At 43.3% G+C, this 19,108-nt stretch overlaps 1 protein-coding gene across 1 annotated transcript in view; it reads right to left on the reverse strand.

Moving 5' to 3' along the window:
* Positions 1 to 18,695, reverse strand: part of ppp5c (protein phosphatase 5, catalytic subunit) — a 33,243-nt gene extending 14,548 nt beyond the window's left edge. Inside the window, exons 1-7 of the mRNA XM_038974058.1 lie at positions 18,604 to 18,695; positions 14,528 to 14,769; positions 11,380 to 11,527; positions 10,995 to 11,116; positions 10,443 to 10,508; positions 3,948 to 4,046; positions 3,629 to 3,734 (exon numbers count right to left, since the gene is read on the reverse strand). Coding sequence (XP_038829986.1) covers positions 3,629 to 3,734; positions 3,948 to 4,046; positions 10,443 to 10,508; positions 10,995 to 11,116; positions 11,380 to 11,527; positions 14,528 to 14,769; positions 18,604 to 18,664 — 844 coding nt within the window. The 5' untranslated portion in view covers positions 18,665 to 18,695. The remainder of the gene's footprint in view (positions 1 to 3,628; positions 3,735 to 3,947; positions 4,047 to 10,442; positions 10,509 to 10,994; positions 11,117 to 11,379; positions 11,528 to 14,527; positions 14,770 to 18,603) is intronic.
* Positions 18,696 to 19,108: the final 413 nt, after the last annotated feature.

Consider the following 19,108-nt stretch of genomic DNA (forward strand, 5'->3'; position numbering starts at 1 on the left):
TCCGGGAGGAGCATACTGACCTCTGAGCAGGTAGAAGGAGTCCGGGAGGAGCATACTGACCTCTGAGCAGGTAGAAGGAGTCCGGGAGGAGCATACTGACCTCTGAGCAGGTAGAAGGAGTCCGGGAGGAGCATACTGACCTCTGAGCAGGTAGAAGGAGTCCGGGAGGAGCATACTGACCTCTGAGCAGGTAGAAGGAGTCCGGGAGGAGCATACTGACCTCTGAGCAGGTAGAAGGAGTCCGGGAGGAACATACTGACCTCTGAGCAGGTAGAAGGAGTCCGGGAGGAACATACTGACCTCTGAGCAGGTAGAAGGAGTCCGGGAGGAGCATACTGACCTCTGAGCAGGTAGAAGGAGGAGCATACTGACCTCTGAGCAGGTAGAAGGAGTCCGGGAGGAGCATACTGACCTCTGAGCAGGTAGAAGGAGTCCGGGAGGAGCATACTGACCTCTGAGCAGGTAGAAGGAGTCCGGGAGGAGCATACTGACCTCTGAGCAGGTAGAAGGAGTCCGGGAGGAGCATACTGACCTCTGAGCAGGTAGAAGGAGTCCGGGAGGAACATACTGACCTCTGAGCAGGTAGAAGGAGTCCGGGAGGAGCATACTGACCTCTGAGCAGGTAGAAGGAGGAACATACTGACCTCTGAGCAGGTAGAAGGAGGAACATACTGACCTCTGAGCAGGTAGAAGGAGGAACATACTGACCTCTGAGCAGGTAGAAGGAGGAACATACTGACCTCTGAGCAGGTAGAAGGAGGAACATACTGACCTCTGAGCAGGTAGAAGGAGGAACATACTGACCTCTGAGCAGGTAGAAGGAGGAACATACTGACCTCTGAGCAGGTAGAAGGAGGAACATACTGACCTCTGAGCAGGTAGAAGGAGGAACATACTGACCTCTGAGCAGGTAGAAGGAGGAACATACTGACCTCTGAGCAGGTAGAAGGAGGAACATACTGACCTCTGAGCAGGTAGAAGGAGGAACATACTGACCTCTGAGCAGGTAGAAGGAGGAACATACTGACCTCTGAGCAGGTAGAAGGAGTCCGGGAGGAGCATACTGACCTCTGAACCGGTAGAAGGAGTCCGGGAGGAACATACTGACCTCTGAGCAGGTAGAAGGAGTCCGGGAGGAGCATACTGACCTCTGAGCAGGTAGAAGGAGTCCGGGAGGAACATACTGACCTCTGAGCAGGTAGAAGGAGTCCGGGAGGAACATACTGACCTCTGAGCAGGTAGAAGGAGTCCGGGAGGAGCATACTGACCTCTGAGCAGGTAGAAGGAGGAACATACTGACCTCTGAGCAGGTAGAAGGAGTCCGGGAGGAGCATACTGACCTCTGAGCAGGTAGAAGGAGTCCGGGAGGAGCATACTGACCTCTGAGCAGGTAGAAGGAGTCCGGGAGGAGCATACTGACCTCTGAGCAGGTAGAAGGAGTCCGGGAGGAGCATACTGACCTCTGAGCAGGTAGAAGGAGTCCGGGAGGAGCATACTGACCTCTGAGCAGGTAGAAGGAGTCCGGGAGGAGCATACTGACCTCTGAGCAGGTAGAAGGAGGAACATACTGACCTCTGAGCAGGTAGAAGGAGTCCGGAAGGAGCATACTGACCTCTGAGCAGGTAGAAGGAGTCCGGGAGGAGCATACTGACCTCTGAGCAGGTAGAAGGAGTCCGGGAGGAGCATACTGACCTCTGAGCAGGTAGAAGGAGTCCGGGAGGAGCATACTGACCTCTGAGCAGGTAGAAGGAGTCCGGGAGGAGCATACTGACCTCTGAGCAGGTAGAAGGAGTCCGGGAGGAGCATACTGACCTCTGAGCAGGTAGAAGGAGTCCGGGAGGAGCATACTGACCTCTGAGCAGGTAGAAGGAGTCCGGGAGGAGCATACTGACCTCTGAGCAGGTAGAAGGAGTCCGGGAGGAGCATACTGACCTCTGAGCAGGTAGAAGGAGTCCGGGAGGAGCATACTGACCTCTGAGCAGGTAGAAGGAGTCCGGGAGGAGCATACTGACCTCTGAGCAGGTAGAAGGAGTCCGGGAGGAGCATACTGACCTCTGAGCAGGTAGAAGGAGTCCGGGAGGAGCATACTGACCTCTGAGCAGGTAGAAGGAGTCCGGGAGGAGCATACTGACCTCTGAGCAGGTAGAAGGAGTCCGGGAGGAGCATACTGACCTCTGAGCAGGTAGAAGGAGTCCGGGAGGAACATACTGACCTCTGAGCAGGTAGAAGGAGTCCGGGAGGAGCATACTGACCTCTGAGCAGGTAGAAGGAGGAGCATACTGACCTCTGAGCAGGTAGAAGGAGTCCGGGAGGAGCATACTGACCTCTGAGCAGGTAGAAGGAGTCCGGGAGGAGCATACTGACCTCTGAGCAGGTAGAAGGAGTCCGGGAGGAGCATACTGACCTCTGAGCAGGTAGAAGGAGTCCGGGAGGAACATACTGACCTCTGAGCAGGTAGAAGGAGTCCGGGAGGAGCATACTGACCTCTGAGCAGGTAGAAGGAGTCCGGGAGGAACATACTGACCTCTGAGCAGGTAGAAGGAGTCCGGGAGGAACATACTGACCTCTGAGCAGGTAGAAGGAGTCCGGGAGGAGCATACTGACCTCTGAGCAGGTAGAAGGAGGAACATACTGACCTCTGAGCAGGTAGAAGGAGGAACATACTGACCTCTGAGCAGGTAGAAGGAGGAACATACTGACCTCTGAGCAGGTAGAAGGAGGAACATACTGACCTCTGAGCAGGTAGAAGGAGGAACATACTGACCTCTGAGCAGGTAGAAGGAGGAACATACTGACCTCTGAGCAGGTAGAAGGAGGAACATACTGACCTCTGAGCAGGTAGAAGGAGGAACATACTGACCTCTGAGCAGGTAGAAGGAGGAACATACTGACCTCTGAGCAGGTAGAAGGAGTCCGGGAGGAACATACTGACCTCTGAGCAGGTAGAAGGAGTCCGGGAGGAACATACTGACCTCTGAGCAGGTAGAAGGAGTCCGGGAGGAGCATACTGACCTCTGAGCAGGTAGAAGGAGGAGCATACTGACCTCTGAGCAGGTAGAAGGAGGAACATACTGACCTCTGAGCAGGTAGAAGGAGGAACATACTGACCTCTGAGCAGGTAGAAGGAGGAACATACTGACCTCTGAGCAGGTAGAAGGAGGAACATACTGACCTCTGAGCAGGTAGAAGGAGGAACATACTGACCTCTGAGCAGGTAGAAGGAGGAACATACTGACCTCTGAGCAGGTAGAAGGAGGAACATACTGACCTCTGAGCAGGTAGAAGGAGTCCGGGAGGAGCATACTGACCTCTGAACCGGTAGAAGGAGTCCGGGAGGAACATACTGACCTCTGAGCAGGTAGAAGGAGTCCGGGAGGAGCATACTGACCTCTGAGCAGGTAGAAGGAGTCCGGGAGGAGCATACTGACCTCTGAGCAGGTAGAAGGAGTCCGGGAGGAGCATACTGACCTCTGAGCAGGTAGAAGGAGTCCGGGAGGAGCATACTGACCTCTGAGCAGGTAGAAGGAGTCCGGGAGGAGCATACTGACCTCTGAGCAGGTAGAAGGAGTCCGGGAGGAGCATACTGACCTCTGAGCAGGTAGAAGGAGTCCGGGAGGAGCATACTGACCTCTGAGCAGGTAGAAGGAGTCCGGGAGGAGCAGCTTGAAGCCGAACAGAGTCAGAATGACCTCCAGGGAGAACGAACCACGGTCCACAAAGTCTCCATTAAACAGCTGTGTTATATTGTTAAGGGTTATCATGTACATTTGAATACAGTATTTAGTATTTGAATACAAACGCCGTTTTACTGCACAGGTCACCGTTTTACTGCACAGGTCACCGTTTTACTGCACATGTCACCGTTTTACTGCACAGGTCACCGTTTTACTGCACAGGTCACCGTTTTACTGCACAGGTCACCGTTTTACTGCGACTGAGCAGGATACATAGGGGTTGGTCTCGGAGGGTAAGCCGTTCAGCTCAAAGATGTTCAGAAGGTCGTAGAACTGTCCATGTGTGTCGCCACAAATGGTCATCTTCTCTGTCTGTTGGGGAGGAGACAGAACAGGTTTAGACACAGGGACAGTTCATATGCTTTAGGGGATAAACGGACCACCGTGCTAACAGTCAGTATCTGGATAGCGTGTGAAATGCTTGATAAATGTGATATCAACAGAGGGGTATATTTTCTGGGTGATTTAAATATTGACTGGCTTTCATCAAGCTGCCCCACTCAAGAGAAAGCTTCAAACTGTAACTAGTTTCTGCAACCTGGATCAGGTTGTCAGTCAACCTACCAGGGTCGTTACAAACAGAACAGGAATGAAATCATCAACATGTATTGATCACATCTTTACTAATGCTGCAGACATTAGCTTTAAAGCAGTATCCAGATCCATTGGATGTAGTTGTTAACTCGAAATGACACAACGACAAGGTTCCAGTTTAACAAAGTTTACTCTACTATATGAACACACTACAAGGTAGCCATTACACTCAAGGCTAGGTCCAACAACGACAAGACCTCCTGCGCATGCGCACTCTTGACTGAGTGATAGCCCCGTAATAACAGAAATATAGGGATACTTAACAATCTCCCCCTTTTCTTTAAAGACAAATAAAACATCAACAACATAAAGGTCCAAGTATTATTCAAGATCCCCATTACAAATGGGTTGTGTGACAGTTTTTATTTGTGTTACTCAAGCTGCCACTTTCCATTACTGAGAGCCTGTAGGAGCGAGAGCCTGTAGGAGCACAAGACCGGATGCTCCTTTTTTTAGTCAGACAGTCAGCAAGCTGTTCCTTTGTGGTCGACCACAGAATCCGCTGGATTCTCTGTGCTTGAATAAGTTCCTTGATGCTGAGTCTTTTCTCTGTGACAGACTTGGTTGACTTCACAGCATCAACTAATAAGTAGTTGTCAGTGACACAAACTACAGGTAGAAAGTGCTGTTTTGTCTCACCAGTGGTAAGCTCTGAGAACAGAGTTGCAAGAAAGATACCATTGTCAACTCCATCCCCAAGACCAAGGGTTTCTCCAGCAAGTCCGCTTCGGACAACCCTTGTGATCCTTTTTGACTGCCAACAGATAGGTGAGAATCTTCCTCCTTCACCCATTAACACCATTAGATGTCCACCTTGTGTGCCTCCATCTGTAAGGTTCCCTAGCGAAGCATCTCTGAAGACAACTAGTTTCAAAGAGTCATCTTATCCAACATGCTGAAACTTTAAAATCACTTGTTGTGATTTCAGTTTACGAACAACTTTGTTTGCCTCATGAATGGTTTGTACAGTGGTGTGTTTTGTGTTAGATGCCAAGTTGCAAACATCAAATATTACATCAGGTCTACTCTGTCTATCAACCCATAAAATTTGTCCTATCTTTGACCTCAATTTATCAGCTTCAATTCCACATAGAGGGGAATTCCTTTGTACGGCTCTTGAAGAATCCATGTGGATGGGTTGAAGATTCTTGATATAGCTCTCCTGTTGCATCAGTATTTTGCCATCAACTGTAATAAACTCTATGCCAACATAACAAAAATGTATGATCATGCTCCTCACGGCCAACCTAGAAAACAGCTTTGAGGTGTGGAATCACAGTTGAAGCAAAGGTCTCTGAGCCACCCCAGATAAAGTCATCAACATGACAGGCAAGTACTCCATTCACATTGCAGTCTTGATCAAGCCAATAGAAGACTGCAGGATCCACTTGTGACATTTTTCCACCTGTATTCAGCATTGTTGCCTTGACTTTGTTGTACCAGTAGAGTGATCCATCTGCCAGTCCATACACACACTTTTTTAGTTTCCACAGTGTTCCTTCACTTTTAGCTTCGGGCGGAGGTCGGATGTGAATGTCGCTTGACAGCTCTGTTCCCTGCAAAAATCCAGATTTGATGTCTATGGAATTAAGTTTCCATTTTTTCTGGCAGATCACTGACATCAGCAATCTGAGTGACTCTGAGGCGCATGTCGGTGAGTCTTTTGGGAGTTCTTTAGCAGCCAGCTCCTCAAAACCTCTAGCCACTAGACGTGCTTTGGGCACTATTCCAGTTAAGGATTCTTTAAGGGTACACACCCACCTTGTTGAGACGCACTTTTGGCCAATGTCTTTGACTTCCTCAAACACTCCATTTTCCCTCCAATTACTGAGCTCATCTAGCTTAGCTGAGTCAAATGACACGTCCTTTGTTTCAAGTACATCATCATTTTGAATGTCATTCTGTTTTTCTCGATTTTCCATTGGTTCAATTCTGATATTATCTACAAGTGGCAGGTCAGCTGACCCTGTTGTACCAGAAAGTGTAGCTGGTTCAGAGTACTGCAAGTTGTACCAGCTCTTGTGTTTTGCTTGTCCTGCTCGTCCAATGACGGTTGCTGTGGGTGGAATACCACTTTCTCTGTCCATGTATTTAACAGTTTGTCCAGTTTTCAGATTGGAACAACCATGTTCTCTTAACACATGTGGCTGTTGAATGTTTTCCTCATTTGAACGCTCAACAGTATTACCTGTGGCATGGTTGAAGGTCTCTGCTCCATTTCCTGTGTCAGTTTCGGTGTCCATATCATTGGATGCGACATCTGGTAGGTTTGTGTCTGTTACTGTGTCCTTTTTGTCATTTTCATTAGGAGACTGATTCTCAGCAACAGCCCCTCTATCTTGTTGATCATTTACTTTCCGCAATCTTGAGTGATGCACCCTGACAATCATGCCTCCGTGCCTCACAAATATCACCACACCATCTTGACCAATGACTACTCCCGGTCCTTTCCACTCTTGACAGTCAACTCGTTTGTAGTACACTTTGTTTCCAGTTTCGTACTTCTCATCATCATTATTCCCTGAACTGCTGAGTAACTTCTGAAGTCTGTCAACTGTATCATGTCCAAACTGTTTGTAAAGCTTTAACAAGACTTTGTGTTTTTCTTTAGTGCTCATGTTCTCTGTGACTGTCAGAATCTCCATGTGCTCTGTGTCAGTCAGAATCTCATTTTTGCATGGACTCTGTGTGATGTCTTTGTCTAAAATGTTTACACAATAGTGGCCTGAGGTAGTAAGTTCAAGAGTCACTGGTTGTTTAAACATCACTGCCTTGTCATTTTTTATGTCTAGTACAGCCCCTGCCTTCTTGAGGGAAGCTTTGCTTAATAGTTAGGGGATATCTGTAGGGACCACCTCTGTTTCAATGTGACACTTAGTCTGACCAATTTTTGCTGGTATCTTAACTCTCTTGGTAGAATGGACAATTCTCCCATCTCCAAATTTGAAAGCTCTGTTGCTTGGTGTGTCAATCATATTTTGTACTTCTTTCATATTCAGTTCACTGACATAGCTATCAAGCCATTTTGCACCACACACTGTCCGTGTACATGCAGTATCAATCACAGCAGATCCTAAGGATTCAACTATAAAAATCTCAGTATCAGATTCATTTGAAAACAGTGTAATGTTACACTGCTCTATCTCTGTGTTTACATTTTCATCTGTTAGTTTAACTTGTTCATTTTTATGAGGACAGTCTTTAACCCAATGGTAAGTGCTTTGACAAATTGCACATTTCGATCTCCTTCCATGTTTGTCCAGTGGATTTGTGCCGGGAAATGGCGCCCTCTTCTGGTTGTCTTGAGGTGACTTGTTGGCGCCTTTTCTGTGCTGCTCGGTGTAATATGCTGCGTCACTCACTTGCATTCCATCTGTTATTGGCGCGACAGACGTCTTCTCACCAAATATTATTTTTAGTGCCGACTTCATAGATGCAAAAGTCAGCACAGTACAAGCAGTCAAAGCCAACTGTTTCTCCCTACCATCTAGACAAGCAGTGTCTAGCAACTTGAACCCTAACACTGCATCTGGGAGAACCATGTCGTACTTGCACATTCTATTGTACCTCTGTTCGAAATCAATGATGTAGTCTGCCATTGCAACCGAAATATCTCTCGTAACACTGTCAAAGTTTGAATATGCCTCGTAGGCACGGTCTTTCTCTTCTTTGAGAAATACAGAATCCAGTGCTGTGATCAAAGTTCCCATACCGTCATCCTTGTTCAAATCCTCAACGGATATTTCCAGTGCTGTATCTCTCGCTCTTCCCTCGAGCGATAATACCACCGCAAGTGCTTGCTTTTTCGCGTCCAGATTAGTAACGCGTATCCAGATTCCCAGTTCATTTTTCCAACTTTCGTACGACCTCTTCTCGTCGAAGCGAGGTGGCACATTGTAGTTAGAAACCATCCTCTGCTACCAATGTTAACTCGAAATGACACAACGACAAGGTTCCAGTTTAACAAAGTTTACTCTACTATATGAACACACTACAAGGTAGCCATTACACTCCAGGCTAGGTCCAACAACGACAAGGTTCCAGTTTAACAAAGTTTACTCTACTATATGAACACACTACAAGGTAGCCATTACACTCCAGGCTAGGTCCAACAACGACAAGGTTCCAGTTTAACAAAGTTTACTCTACTATATGAACACTACAAGGTAGCCATTACACTCCAGGCTAGGTCCAACAACGACAAGACTTCCTGCGCATGCGCACTCTTGACTGAGTGATAGCCCGTAATAACAGAAATATAGGGATACTTAAAACATGAACTTAACAGTAGTGATCACAATATAGTAGCCATATCTAGGAAAACAAAAGTTCCAAAGGCTGGGCCTAAAATAGTGTATAAGAGGTCATACAACAAGTTATGTAGTGATTCCTATGTTGTTGATGTAAAGAATATTCGTTGGTTCGTGGTGTGTAATGAGGAGCAACTAGATGCTGAACTTGACACATTTATGAAATTGCTTCTCTCAGTTACTAATAAGTATGCACCCATTAAGAAAATGACTGTAAAACTTAAATCCCCTGCAAATTGAGAAATCCTGTGACTAAACTGAATAAAAAAAGAAGAAACTACACTATGAAACAAAGATAAATGACAAAGAATGAGAGTAAAAAGCTTTGGAGCACCTTAAATGAAATTTCGGGCAAAAAGGCAAACTCAGCTCCATCATTCATTGAATCAGATGGCTCATTCATCACAAAACCCACTGATATTGCCAACTACTTCAATGACTTATTTATTGGCAAGATTAGCAAACTTAGGCATGACATGCCAGCAACAAATTCTGACACTACACATTCAAGTATATCTGACCAAATAATGAAAGACAAGAACTGTACTTTTGAAGTGTGGAAGAGGTGAAAAAAGTATTGTTGTCTATCAACAATGACAAGCCACCGGGGTCGGACAACTTGGATGGAAAATTACTGAAGATAATAACGAACGATATTGCCACAACTATTTGCCACATCTTCAATTTAAGCCTACTAGAGAGTGTGCGCCCTCAGGCCTGGAGGGAAGCTAAAGTCATTCCGCAACCTAAGAATAGTAAAGCCCCTTTTACTGGCTCAAATAGCCGACCAATCACCCTGTTATCAACCCTTAGTAAACTTCTGGGAAAAAATAGTGTTTGACCAGATACAATTATATTTTACAGTAAACAAATTGACTTTCAGCACGCTTGTAGGGAAGGACTTTCAACAAGCACAGCACTTACACAAATGACTGATGATTGGCTGAGAGAAATTGATGATGAAAAGATTGTGGGGGCTGTTTGGTTAGACTTCAGTGCGGCTTTTGATATTATTGATCATAGTCTGCTGATGGAAAAACTTGTGTGTTATGGCTTTACACCCCCTGCTATAATGTGGATAAAGAGCTACCTGTCTAACAGAACACAGAGGGTGTTCTTTAATGGAAGCCTCTCCAACATAATCCAGGTAGAATCAGGAGTTCCCCAGGGCAGCTGTCTAGGCCCCTTACTTTTTAAAATCTTTACTAACGACATGCCACTTGTATTTGTGAGAGGTATTGACAATAATGAAAGCACAGAGCTGTCTGTTTAAACTACTAGCACACAGCTCAGACACCCATGCATACCCCACAAGACATGCCACCAGAGGTCTCTTCACAGTCCACAAGTCCAGAACAGACTATGGGAGGCACACAGTACTACATAGAGCCATGACTACATGGAACTCTATTCCACATCAGGTAACTGATGCAGCAGGAGAATCAGATTTAAATAACATTTAAAAAACACCCAAAATGGAACAACGGGACTGTGAAGCAACAAACATTGGCACAGACACGTGCACACACACGATAACATACACACTATACACACACACAGAGTTTGTGATATATATATATATATATGTTGTAGTCGACTACGGGCGTGAGGGCACACACTTGGTGTGTTGTGAATTCTGTAATGGTTTTTAAAAAAAATTATTGTATAACTGCCTTAAATTTTGCCGGGACCGCAGGCAGAGTAGCTGACGGGGATCAATAATTAATACAAAATCTGACAATTGGCGAACTAGACAGGATGAAGAGCAATACCAGGAAGTCAACATACATCACAGATGTCTCACCTCTTTTAACGTGATCTCAACTAGACTGGGTAGATTGGACAACAGCTCTTTGACTTGGATCAGAATCTGAAATGGATTTTATTAGCCAACACAAATACAGGGTTACATAAGGTTTCAAGCTGATGCTTAATTTTACCTGACAAGTACAGTAATATTACCGTATTGTTATAGGTGTACCTGATAACTACAGTAATATTACCGTATTGTTATAGGTGTACCTGATAACTACAGTAATATTACCGTATTGTTATAGGTGTACCTGATAACTACAGTAATATTACCGTATTGTTATAGGTGTACCTGATAACTACAGTAATACTACAGTATTGTTATAGGTTTACCTGGCAAGCACACTAATACAGTATTATTATAGGTGTACCTGGTAAGCACAGTGATATTACAGTATTAGGTGTACCTGATAAGTACACCAACGTTACAGTACACCAACGTTACAGTATTATTATAAGTACACGATAAGTACACTAATTTTACAGTAATATTATATCTGTGCCTGATAAGTACACTAATATTACAGTATTATTTAAGGTGTACCTGATAAGCACACTTTCTGTGCAGTTTCTTCTGGTCTTTGAAGCACTCCATCATCTCTTTCATGAACCTCATCGTCACCTTTCCTTCTTCCAGCTTCGGTCCAGTGTACTCGTCCTCAATCACTGCATGGGTGGCACAATCAAAATCAACCACATGTATACAGCCCATTTTACAGCAACATTTGTCACCAAGTGTTTTACAGTAACTCAGTCTTGAAGATCTTCATTTCAAAAACACCATGATGTATATAGGAGGTAGTCCATTATCTAGACATTCAAAATATATATATATATATATATATTATTGAGATATAAGATACATAGAGATATAAAACAATTATAATCAAGTAATGAATCCTAAAATATAAAGATTACAAACTACTCACTCATGTTTTCGATGTCTAGGGAGTCTACGACCGATTTCTTGAGCTCGTCGCTGGCGATGGCTCTCTCGAAGGCTTTCTGTTTCACGATCTTGTTGCACTCCTGGTATTTCATCTTAGCGTCCTTATCGCTGGGTCGCACCCGCACGACCTAACCCCACAACACCAGGCAAACACACATGGCAAAGGACTAGGGTCAGTCTCACACTTAAAACACTATCCCAGGTACCAGTACTACACAATGGTCAGTACCATGTCAGAAAAGTCAGTCCAAAATTCAAAAGGAAAATAGATTTTACAGCCATGGTTTGGTAGTAAATTAATACAAAACACAGTTTGTATTTCTAGAAATAGTTAATGCTTCTCTCCTCTCACTAAGGCTTCAGTACTAGCCCCCAGTAGAGACGGTTGCATCTGTGTAGAGCAATATGTCCATGACACCAATACTCTAAATTTGTCTCAGTGACAGCCAGGCAGCTATCACTGTCAGTGATGTGGCACAGCCAGCCAGCCAGTGAGCAGAGCTCCCGGTTGCCAGAGCCTTGGGGTGTTTATGTCAACATGGAACAAAGACCAGCTGTTGATAAATTACCTTTTCCCCCCTCATTGACCAAATGTAAATTTAAATGGAACATTTCATTTGATGGATTGAACTTTTGATCGATTTACTGAACTGACCACAATTAAAACAGAATCTAACCCTGGCAGTACGTGACTGCCTCGTCATTACACTGTCAAGGTACAGACATTTGCAAGATGACATCTCAAACAGGGAGACTTTCTAAATTTTGACGACAGCCTCATTATTGGCTCCTCCCTTGTGACAAGCCCACATTCTCATCTGCTGTCCTCATCTTAGTAATAATACAACTGTTACACGGGCCTTATACAGCGCTGGTCAAACCCAGTCATCTGGTAGGACGTCACCTTGTGATTTAGGTCACCTGTTTTCTTTTTTATTTTGCGACTAACTTTTTGTCTTATTTTTTGTTGTTGTGAGGGCTTCAGATCACAATAATATTAGAAAGTACATAAAGAATTAAAACAAAAAAAGGGACAAAACACCAAAAATCTCAAATAAATAAATTAGGTGCCGTCTATTCATACCCCCCCCCCCCATGCTGTGGGCATACACTACTTTTCAAAAGCTGGAAACGGCAGATTTTTTAATGGAATATCTACATAGGCGTACAGAGGCCCAATATCAGCAACCATCGCTCCTGTGTTCCAATGGCACGTTGTGTTAGCTAATTCAAGTTTATCATTTAAAAAAAGGCTAATTGATCATTAGAAAACTCTTTTGCAATTATGTTAGCACAGCTGAAAACTGTTGTTCTGATTTAAAGAAGCAATTAAACTGGCCTTCTTTACACTAGTTGAGTATCTGGAGCATCAGCATTTGTGGGTTCGATTACAGGCTCAAAATGGCCAGAACCAAAGACTTTCTTCTGAAACTCATCAGTCTATTCTTGTTCTGAGAAATGAAGGTTATTCCATGCGAGAAATTGTCAAGAAACTGAAGATCTCATACAACGCTGTGTACTACTCCCTTCACAGAACAGCGCAAACTGGCTCTAACCAGAATAGAAAGAGGAGTGGGAGGCCCCGGTGCACAACTGAGCGAGAGGACAAGTACATTAGAGTGTCTAGTTTGAGAAACAGACGCCTCACAAGTCCTCAACTGGCAGCTTCATTAAATAGTAACCGCAAAATACCAGTCTCAACGTCAACAGTGAAGAGGTGACTCCAGGATGCCGGCCTTCTAGGCAGAGTTCCTCTGTCCAGTGTCTGTTATTTTGCCCATCTTAATCTTTTCTTTTTATTGGTCAGTCTGAGATAGATAATGCTTTTTCTTTGCAACTCTGCCTAGAAGGCCAGCATCCCAGAGTCACCTCTTCACTGTTGACATTGAGACTGGTGTATTTCAAATCAAATTGATGTTATTTTAAAATGGACAAATAAATGTGCTTTTCTTTTAAAAAACAAGGACATTTCTAAATGACCCCAAATTTTTGAGCGGTAGTGTATCTATGCAAAAAAACTAAGCATCATGGGTAAGTCATCTTATGTTTGTACATTTGTTTGTGGGTCCAAGGCACACATCGACAGTCAGCCTGCATACTGGACATTGATATTCGATACAGATATTCAAACTACAACTGATGAATTTAAACATGATTACATTAACTTATAATAAGGTTTAGTTGTTCTCTAATGAACGCTCTAGTGAAAGGACATTTGGCGATACCATGGTTACCATGCCGTTTGTTTCTTTAGTTTAAATTATCACAATTTGTTTCGGTAGAAACTCTATACATTTTTGTATCCAGAAGAATGACAAATAAATGTACTATTATTTTTCAACAAATTCTGGACATTGGATTTGTCTGCGTCAAGACTGACATTTCACCACCCTCCATCGTGGCTAAAGGATTAGAATGGGAATGTATTTGAACAATTATATTGGACAATTTAGCCACTACAGTAACTATTCCCATTTAAAAAGTCACCTGGGGATTTACAATGATGTCATCTTCCTAAGAGTACGTTGAAGCTTCCTCTCCTGTCATCTTCCTAAGAGTACCTTGAAGCTTCCTCTCCTGTCATCTTCCTAAGAGTACCTTGAAGCTTCCTCTCCTGTCATCTTCCTATTCCTAAGAGCTTCTTCTCCTGTCATCTTCCTAAGAGTACGTTGAAGCTTCCTCTCCTGTCATCTTCCTAAGAGTACCTTGAAGCTTCCTCTCCTGTCATCTTCCTATTCCTAAGAGCTTCTTCTCCTGTCATCTTCCTAAGAGTACGTTGAAGCTTCCTCTCCTGTCATCTTCCTAAGAGTACCTTGAAGCTTCCTCTCCTGTCATCTTCCTATTCCTGAGAGCTTCCTCTCCTGTCATCTTCCTATTCCTGAGAGCTTCCTCTCCTGTCATCTTCCTATTCCTAAGAGCTTCCTCTCCTGTCATCTTCCTAAGAGTACGTTGAAGCTTCCTCTCCTGTCATCTTCCTATTCCTAAGAGCTTCCTCTCCGGTCATCTTCCTAAGAGTACGTTGAAGCTTCCTCTCCTGTCATCTTCCTATTCCTAAGAGCTTCCTCTCCGGTCATCTTGCTTAGTGTACCTTTAACTCTCCTGTCTTGTCTAACCGTGTCCGGTCTTACCGTCTCGTAGTCTTTGAGCGCAGCCTTGAACTTGCCCAGAGCCATGTTGGACGTGGCTCGGCGATAGTAACCCTTGATGTAGTTCTTGTCTATCTCCAGACACTTGGTGGCGTCGGCCAGAGCGTAGCCATAGCACTCTGTCCGCAGGTACGCCAGGCTGCGGTTGGAGAAGTAGATGGCGTTGGCCGGGTTGAGCTCCAACGCCTCCGTGTAGTATTTGATTGCATTGTCATAGTCTTTATCTAGAAAACAACATCACATACATGGTCATAGAATTCCTCTAGAAAACATCACATTGATTTAGATCGGAATCAGTTCCACTTACAAGGCTATAGTGGACTTTCTCTCGAGTCGCTCATCTTCAATAATATGCATTTATTGGCTTATTGCCTGTCAAGGAACGGGCTTCTCAACTTGTCAAAGAAACCCGTGGAGTTGTTAATTGCGGTATTGAGAAAAGTCATAGAATAACACAAGGTTCAAAGGTTGAACTGTGAAAATGTGTACCACTGGAAGACAAACCCACACATTAGGGAGTGTCTTTCCCTTAGCGGGTGGATTGATTGGCTACTTGATCAAGGGTTATCCTAGCACTGTGCTGCTGTGATATGGAAGCATTACGTTATCCTGGATTTCAAGTGCAATCCAACACACTGATGGGGTCCATAGCAGGAAAACAGTGGCTACAATAACTAGCTACACCATGGAAGCTCTAACCTGCCAGTGTAGTGTACCAGGGTACTGTAGTGTAGTAGTATTTACTATGGATCCCCCTACTCTTCCTGGGGTACAGCAAAAATAAGGCAGTTTATACAATGTTTTAAAAACATTACAATACATTCAGACAGATTTCACAACACACTGTGTGCCCTCAGGCCCCTACTCAGGCCCCTACTCAGGCCCCTACTCAGGCCCCTACTCAGGCCCCTACTCAGGCCCCTACTCAGGCCCCTACTCAGGCCCCTACTCAGGCCCCTACTCAGGCCCCTACTCAGGCCCCTACTCAGGCCCACCCCTAGGTTGTAATCTGAATAAAGGGAGAGGTTGTAATCTGAATAAAGGGAGAGGTTGTAATCTGAGTAAAGGGAGAGGTTGTAATCTGAGTAAAGGGAGAGGTTGTAATCTGAGTAAAGGGAAAGAGGCCATTCTTGAACATGCGGTGAGACATTCTTACTAATCTGCTAGAGAACCAGTTTGGATTTAAGTATAACTTTTGTATGACTGAAGCCTTTAGTGAGCGGTCTAGTGCTTTAATATTTTATCATTTCTGCCCTCCGAATTTATATTCATTATATAAAACAGGCCCTTTTAAATTTTGTCTAGCTTGCCATTCCAAATGAAAAGATAGATATTTTTTGCTCATATAATTTAAATAAAAACAGGTTTCTAGGTGTAGACACGGCCGTAAGCAAATAGGTAAACTGGGATATGACTAAAGAGTTAGTCAGGGTAAACTGGGATATGACTAAAGAGTTAATCAGGGTAAACTGGGATATGACTAAAGAGTTAGTCAGGGTAAACTGGGATATGACTAAAGAGTTAGTCAGGGTAAACTGGGATATGACTAAAGAGTTAATCATGGTAAACTGGGATATGACTAAAGAGTTAATCAGGGTAAACTGGGATATGACTAAAGAGTTAGTCAGGGTAAACTGGGATATGACTAAAGAGTTAGTCAGGGTAAACTGGGATATGACTAAAGAGTTAGTCAGGGTAAACTGGGATATGACTAAAGAGTTAATCATGGTAAACTGGGATATGACTAAAGAGTTAGTCAGGGTAAACTGGGATATGACTAAAGAGTTAATCATGGTAAACTGGGATATGACTAAAGAGTTAATCAGGGTAAACTGGGATATGACTAAAGAGTTAGTCAGGGTAAACTGGGATATGACTAAAGAGTTAGTCAGGGTAAACTGGGATATGACTAAAGAGTTAATCATGGTAAACTGGGATATGACTAAAGAGTTAATCAGGGTAAACTGGGATATGACTAAAGAGTTAATCAGGGTAAACTGGGATATGACTAAAGAGTTAATCAGGGTGATTTGTCCACAACTAGACAGGTATTTTCCTTTCCATGGTAGCAAGAACTTATTTATTTTTGCTAACATTCTATGAACATGTACTGTAGTGAGATAATTTTTTCCCCTTCGGGATATGTATACCGAGTACGTCCACATCCCGTCACACCATTTTAATGGTAAACTACACGGTAATGTATTTTTTAAGTGATCCAATACGTAATATAGTATACGTACCATAATTTGGTTTTAATCCAGAGAGGTTAGATAATCTGCCACACCCGTCAGGTGGATGGATTATCTTAAAGACATTTAAGAGAAATAAGCTTCTTGTGCATATGGATCTGGGATCTTTTATTTCAGCTCGTGAAACAAGGGAACATCACTTTACATGTTGCGTTTATATTTTTTGTTCAGTGTATATGCAGGCGAAGGCATTTGATTGTAATAATGTTGGCCCGTATAGGTTTTAGGATAAAAATACACCAAAACGGTCTTCACAGGCATGAGTGTTACACACAATTCTGAAACACAATACATATTTACACGTGATTTAACCTCAATCAAATGGTACTATGGCTGCCATATTGGATTTGAGGCTACATCCATGGTGGCAACCAAAGATAATCTGTGGTGGCCACTGACTTAATTACAAGGGTAGGGGCTAACGTTACAAAAAAGGAACCTTGGACAACAACAAAAAAATTCTAATTCCCGATGTCTGAGCCAACGTGTTTTCCTTAGATCCGATTACAATAGCCACAACATAAAAAAAAAAAACATGTGTAACTGTATGCATTTTTGTCAGGCAGGACCATACAGCACTAAATGAGAGGAAATCTGACTTGAAAGGTGTCTATTAAAATTAGCCACCAAAAAATAACGCTTAGATTCATTAAACATTATTCATAGTTGACATTATGTTTACAGGTGTATATTTCAAATATGCACCAGAAATATCCTAACGCTGTTTGTTTGTGTATATAGGACAGACAACAAATTACTTGAGTTCCACATTTTAGCAATATCAGAACTTTCAATATTGGGTTACATGATCACCCCTCCAGCCAGGTATTATTCTGTATTTTCTTTACCTTTTTCACAAGGAGAATATAAGTACCTATGTTGAAAATGTTTACCACACACAGACATTTAGGAGCACAACGAAAAATATTTTAGTTATTAAAGCTAGAATTCACTGGTGCTCGTAAAAAAAAAAAAAAGAGGCGCATATGCGAGTAAAATGGTCGCACTGTTGAGTGCCCTGGGGGTGTGTCACAATAGCTATCAATTTAACCCCTTTTGAAGGAAAATATTTTTACACAACCATCCATTTCATAAATGGGAGACATTAGGGATGTGAAAAAATATGTTTGTGTTTTGTTCTACCGCGGCTATGGGGTATCTCGATTTGGGGGCCTTGCCACTTTCCTATAAGCTAACTTTAGTAGCGATGTGATTTAGGGTATTATGTGCAAAGTGTATGATCTCGTGTGAGACAGGGTTTTTTTTCAATCGGAAAATATGTGTCAAATTGCAAAATTAAAACTAAAACAGTGAAATCATGTTGTTTTCTAACGAACGGTAACTAGCTAGCAAATGAATGACTTGACATGGCCTGTCTGCACGCACCAGTGTGATACTGACACAATACCGACTTGTTTAGCGTGAAAGCCATCTAGAAAATGACACCAACATTAGTTACGACATACTGAATAATAACAATGATCAATATTACATGGAATATAAAATGGATCGGTTTCTGTTTTCAAGAAGAACCAAGTTGCGACGACAACACAACCACACGACTGTGAGGCACGTTTTCACAAGTGTGTTAGCGGATTTGCTAACTAGCATTGCAGCAACTGTCCATTGCAGCAATGCGCCGTTTAGCTAGCTAGCTGATAGCATAGCAACCGGCTCATGTGTGCTAGACAAATCCACCGTTGTTGCCCATATGAAGGACACTGAATTTGGATCATTACAGACTTTGTCCAGATAGATTGAAAGATAACATTAATCTAGAACAACTTTACAGGGTTGTCATATTACCTTTAAAGCAATTATTCGCCTTCTCCTTGAGTTTCTCTGCCTTTTTATCTCCCTCCGCCATGTTCTCTCTGCTGCCGCTTGCGGATGTTGCCGTATCGTTCGCCATTAACAGTACAGTCGCAAAGTGCGCACGTTGCAGTCCTATGGTCGCAAACTACACTTTTCCACTGAGCCCTGATCTCGGGTCAGTTTTCAATCGCTCCACTGAAGCGTGAACTGTCTGTGGTAGCAGAGTTGTCCTAATTTGAAAAAAGAAAATAACCATTGACACTAGGTTTTAACAGAAATAAGCAGATTTATTTTTAATTTTTAACTATGTTCAACTGAAAGAATAAGTAATTCGTCTACAATGAAGGGACATTGGAATTGCTTGGCCAAATTTCACATACACTGTTGCCATCTGTCATTTCATGTTAATTTAGAATAAAACAACAAGCTTTACTATTCTGTATAGAGAACCTATGCTGGCTCATTATTAGGCCATACAGAATCACAGAAGCTATAA

The sequence above is a fragment of the Salvelinus namaycush genome, chromosome 34, assembly GCF_016432855.1.
Source record: "Salvelinus namaycush isolate Seneca chromosome 34, SaNama_1.0, whole genome shotgun sequence".
NCBI lineage: Eukaryota > Metazoa > Chordata > Actinopteri > Salmoniformes > Salmonidae > Salvelinus > Salvelinus namaycush.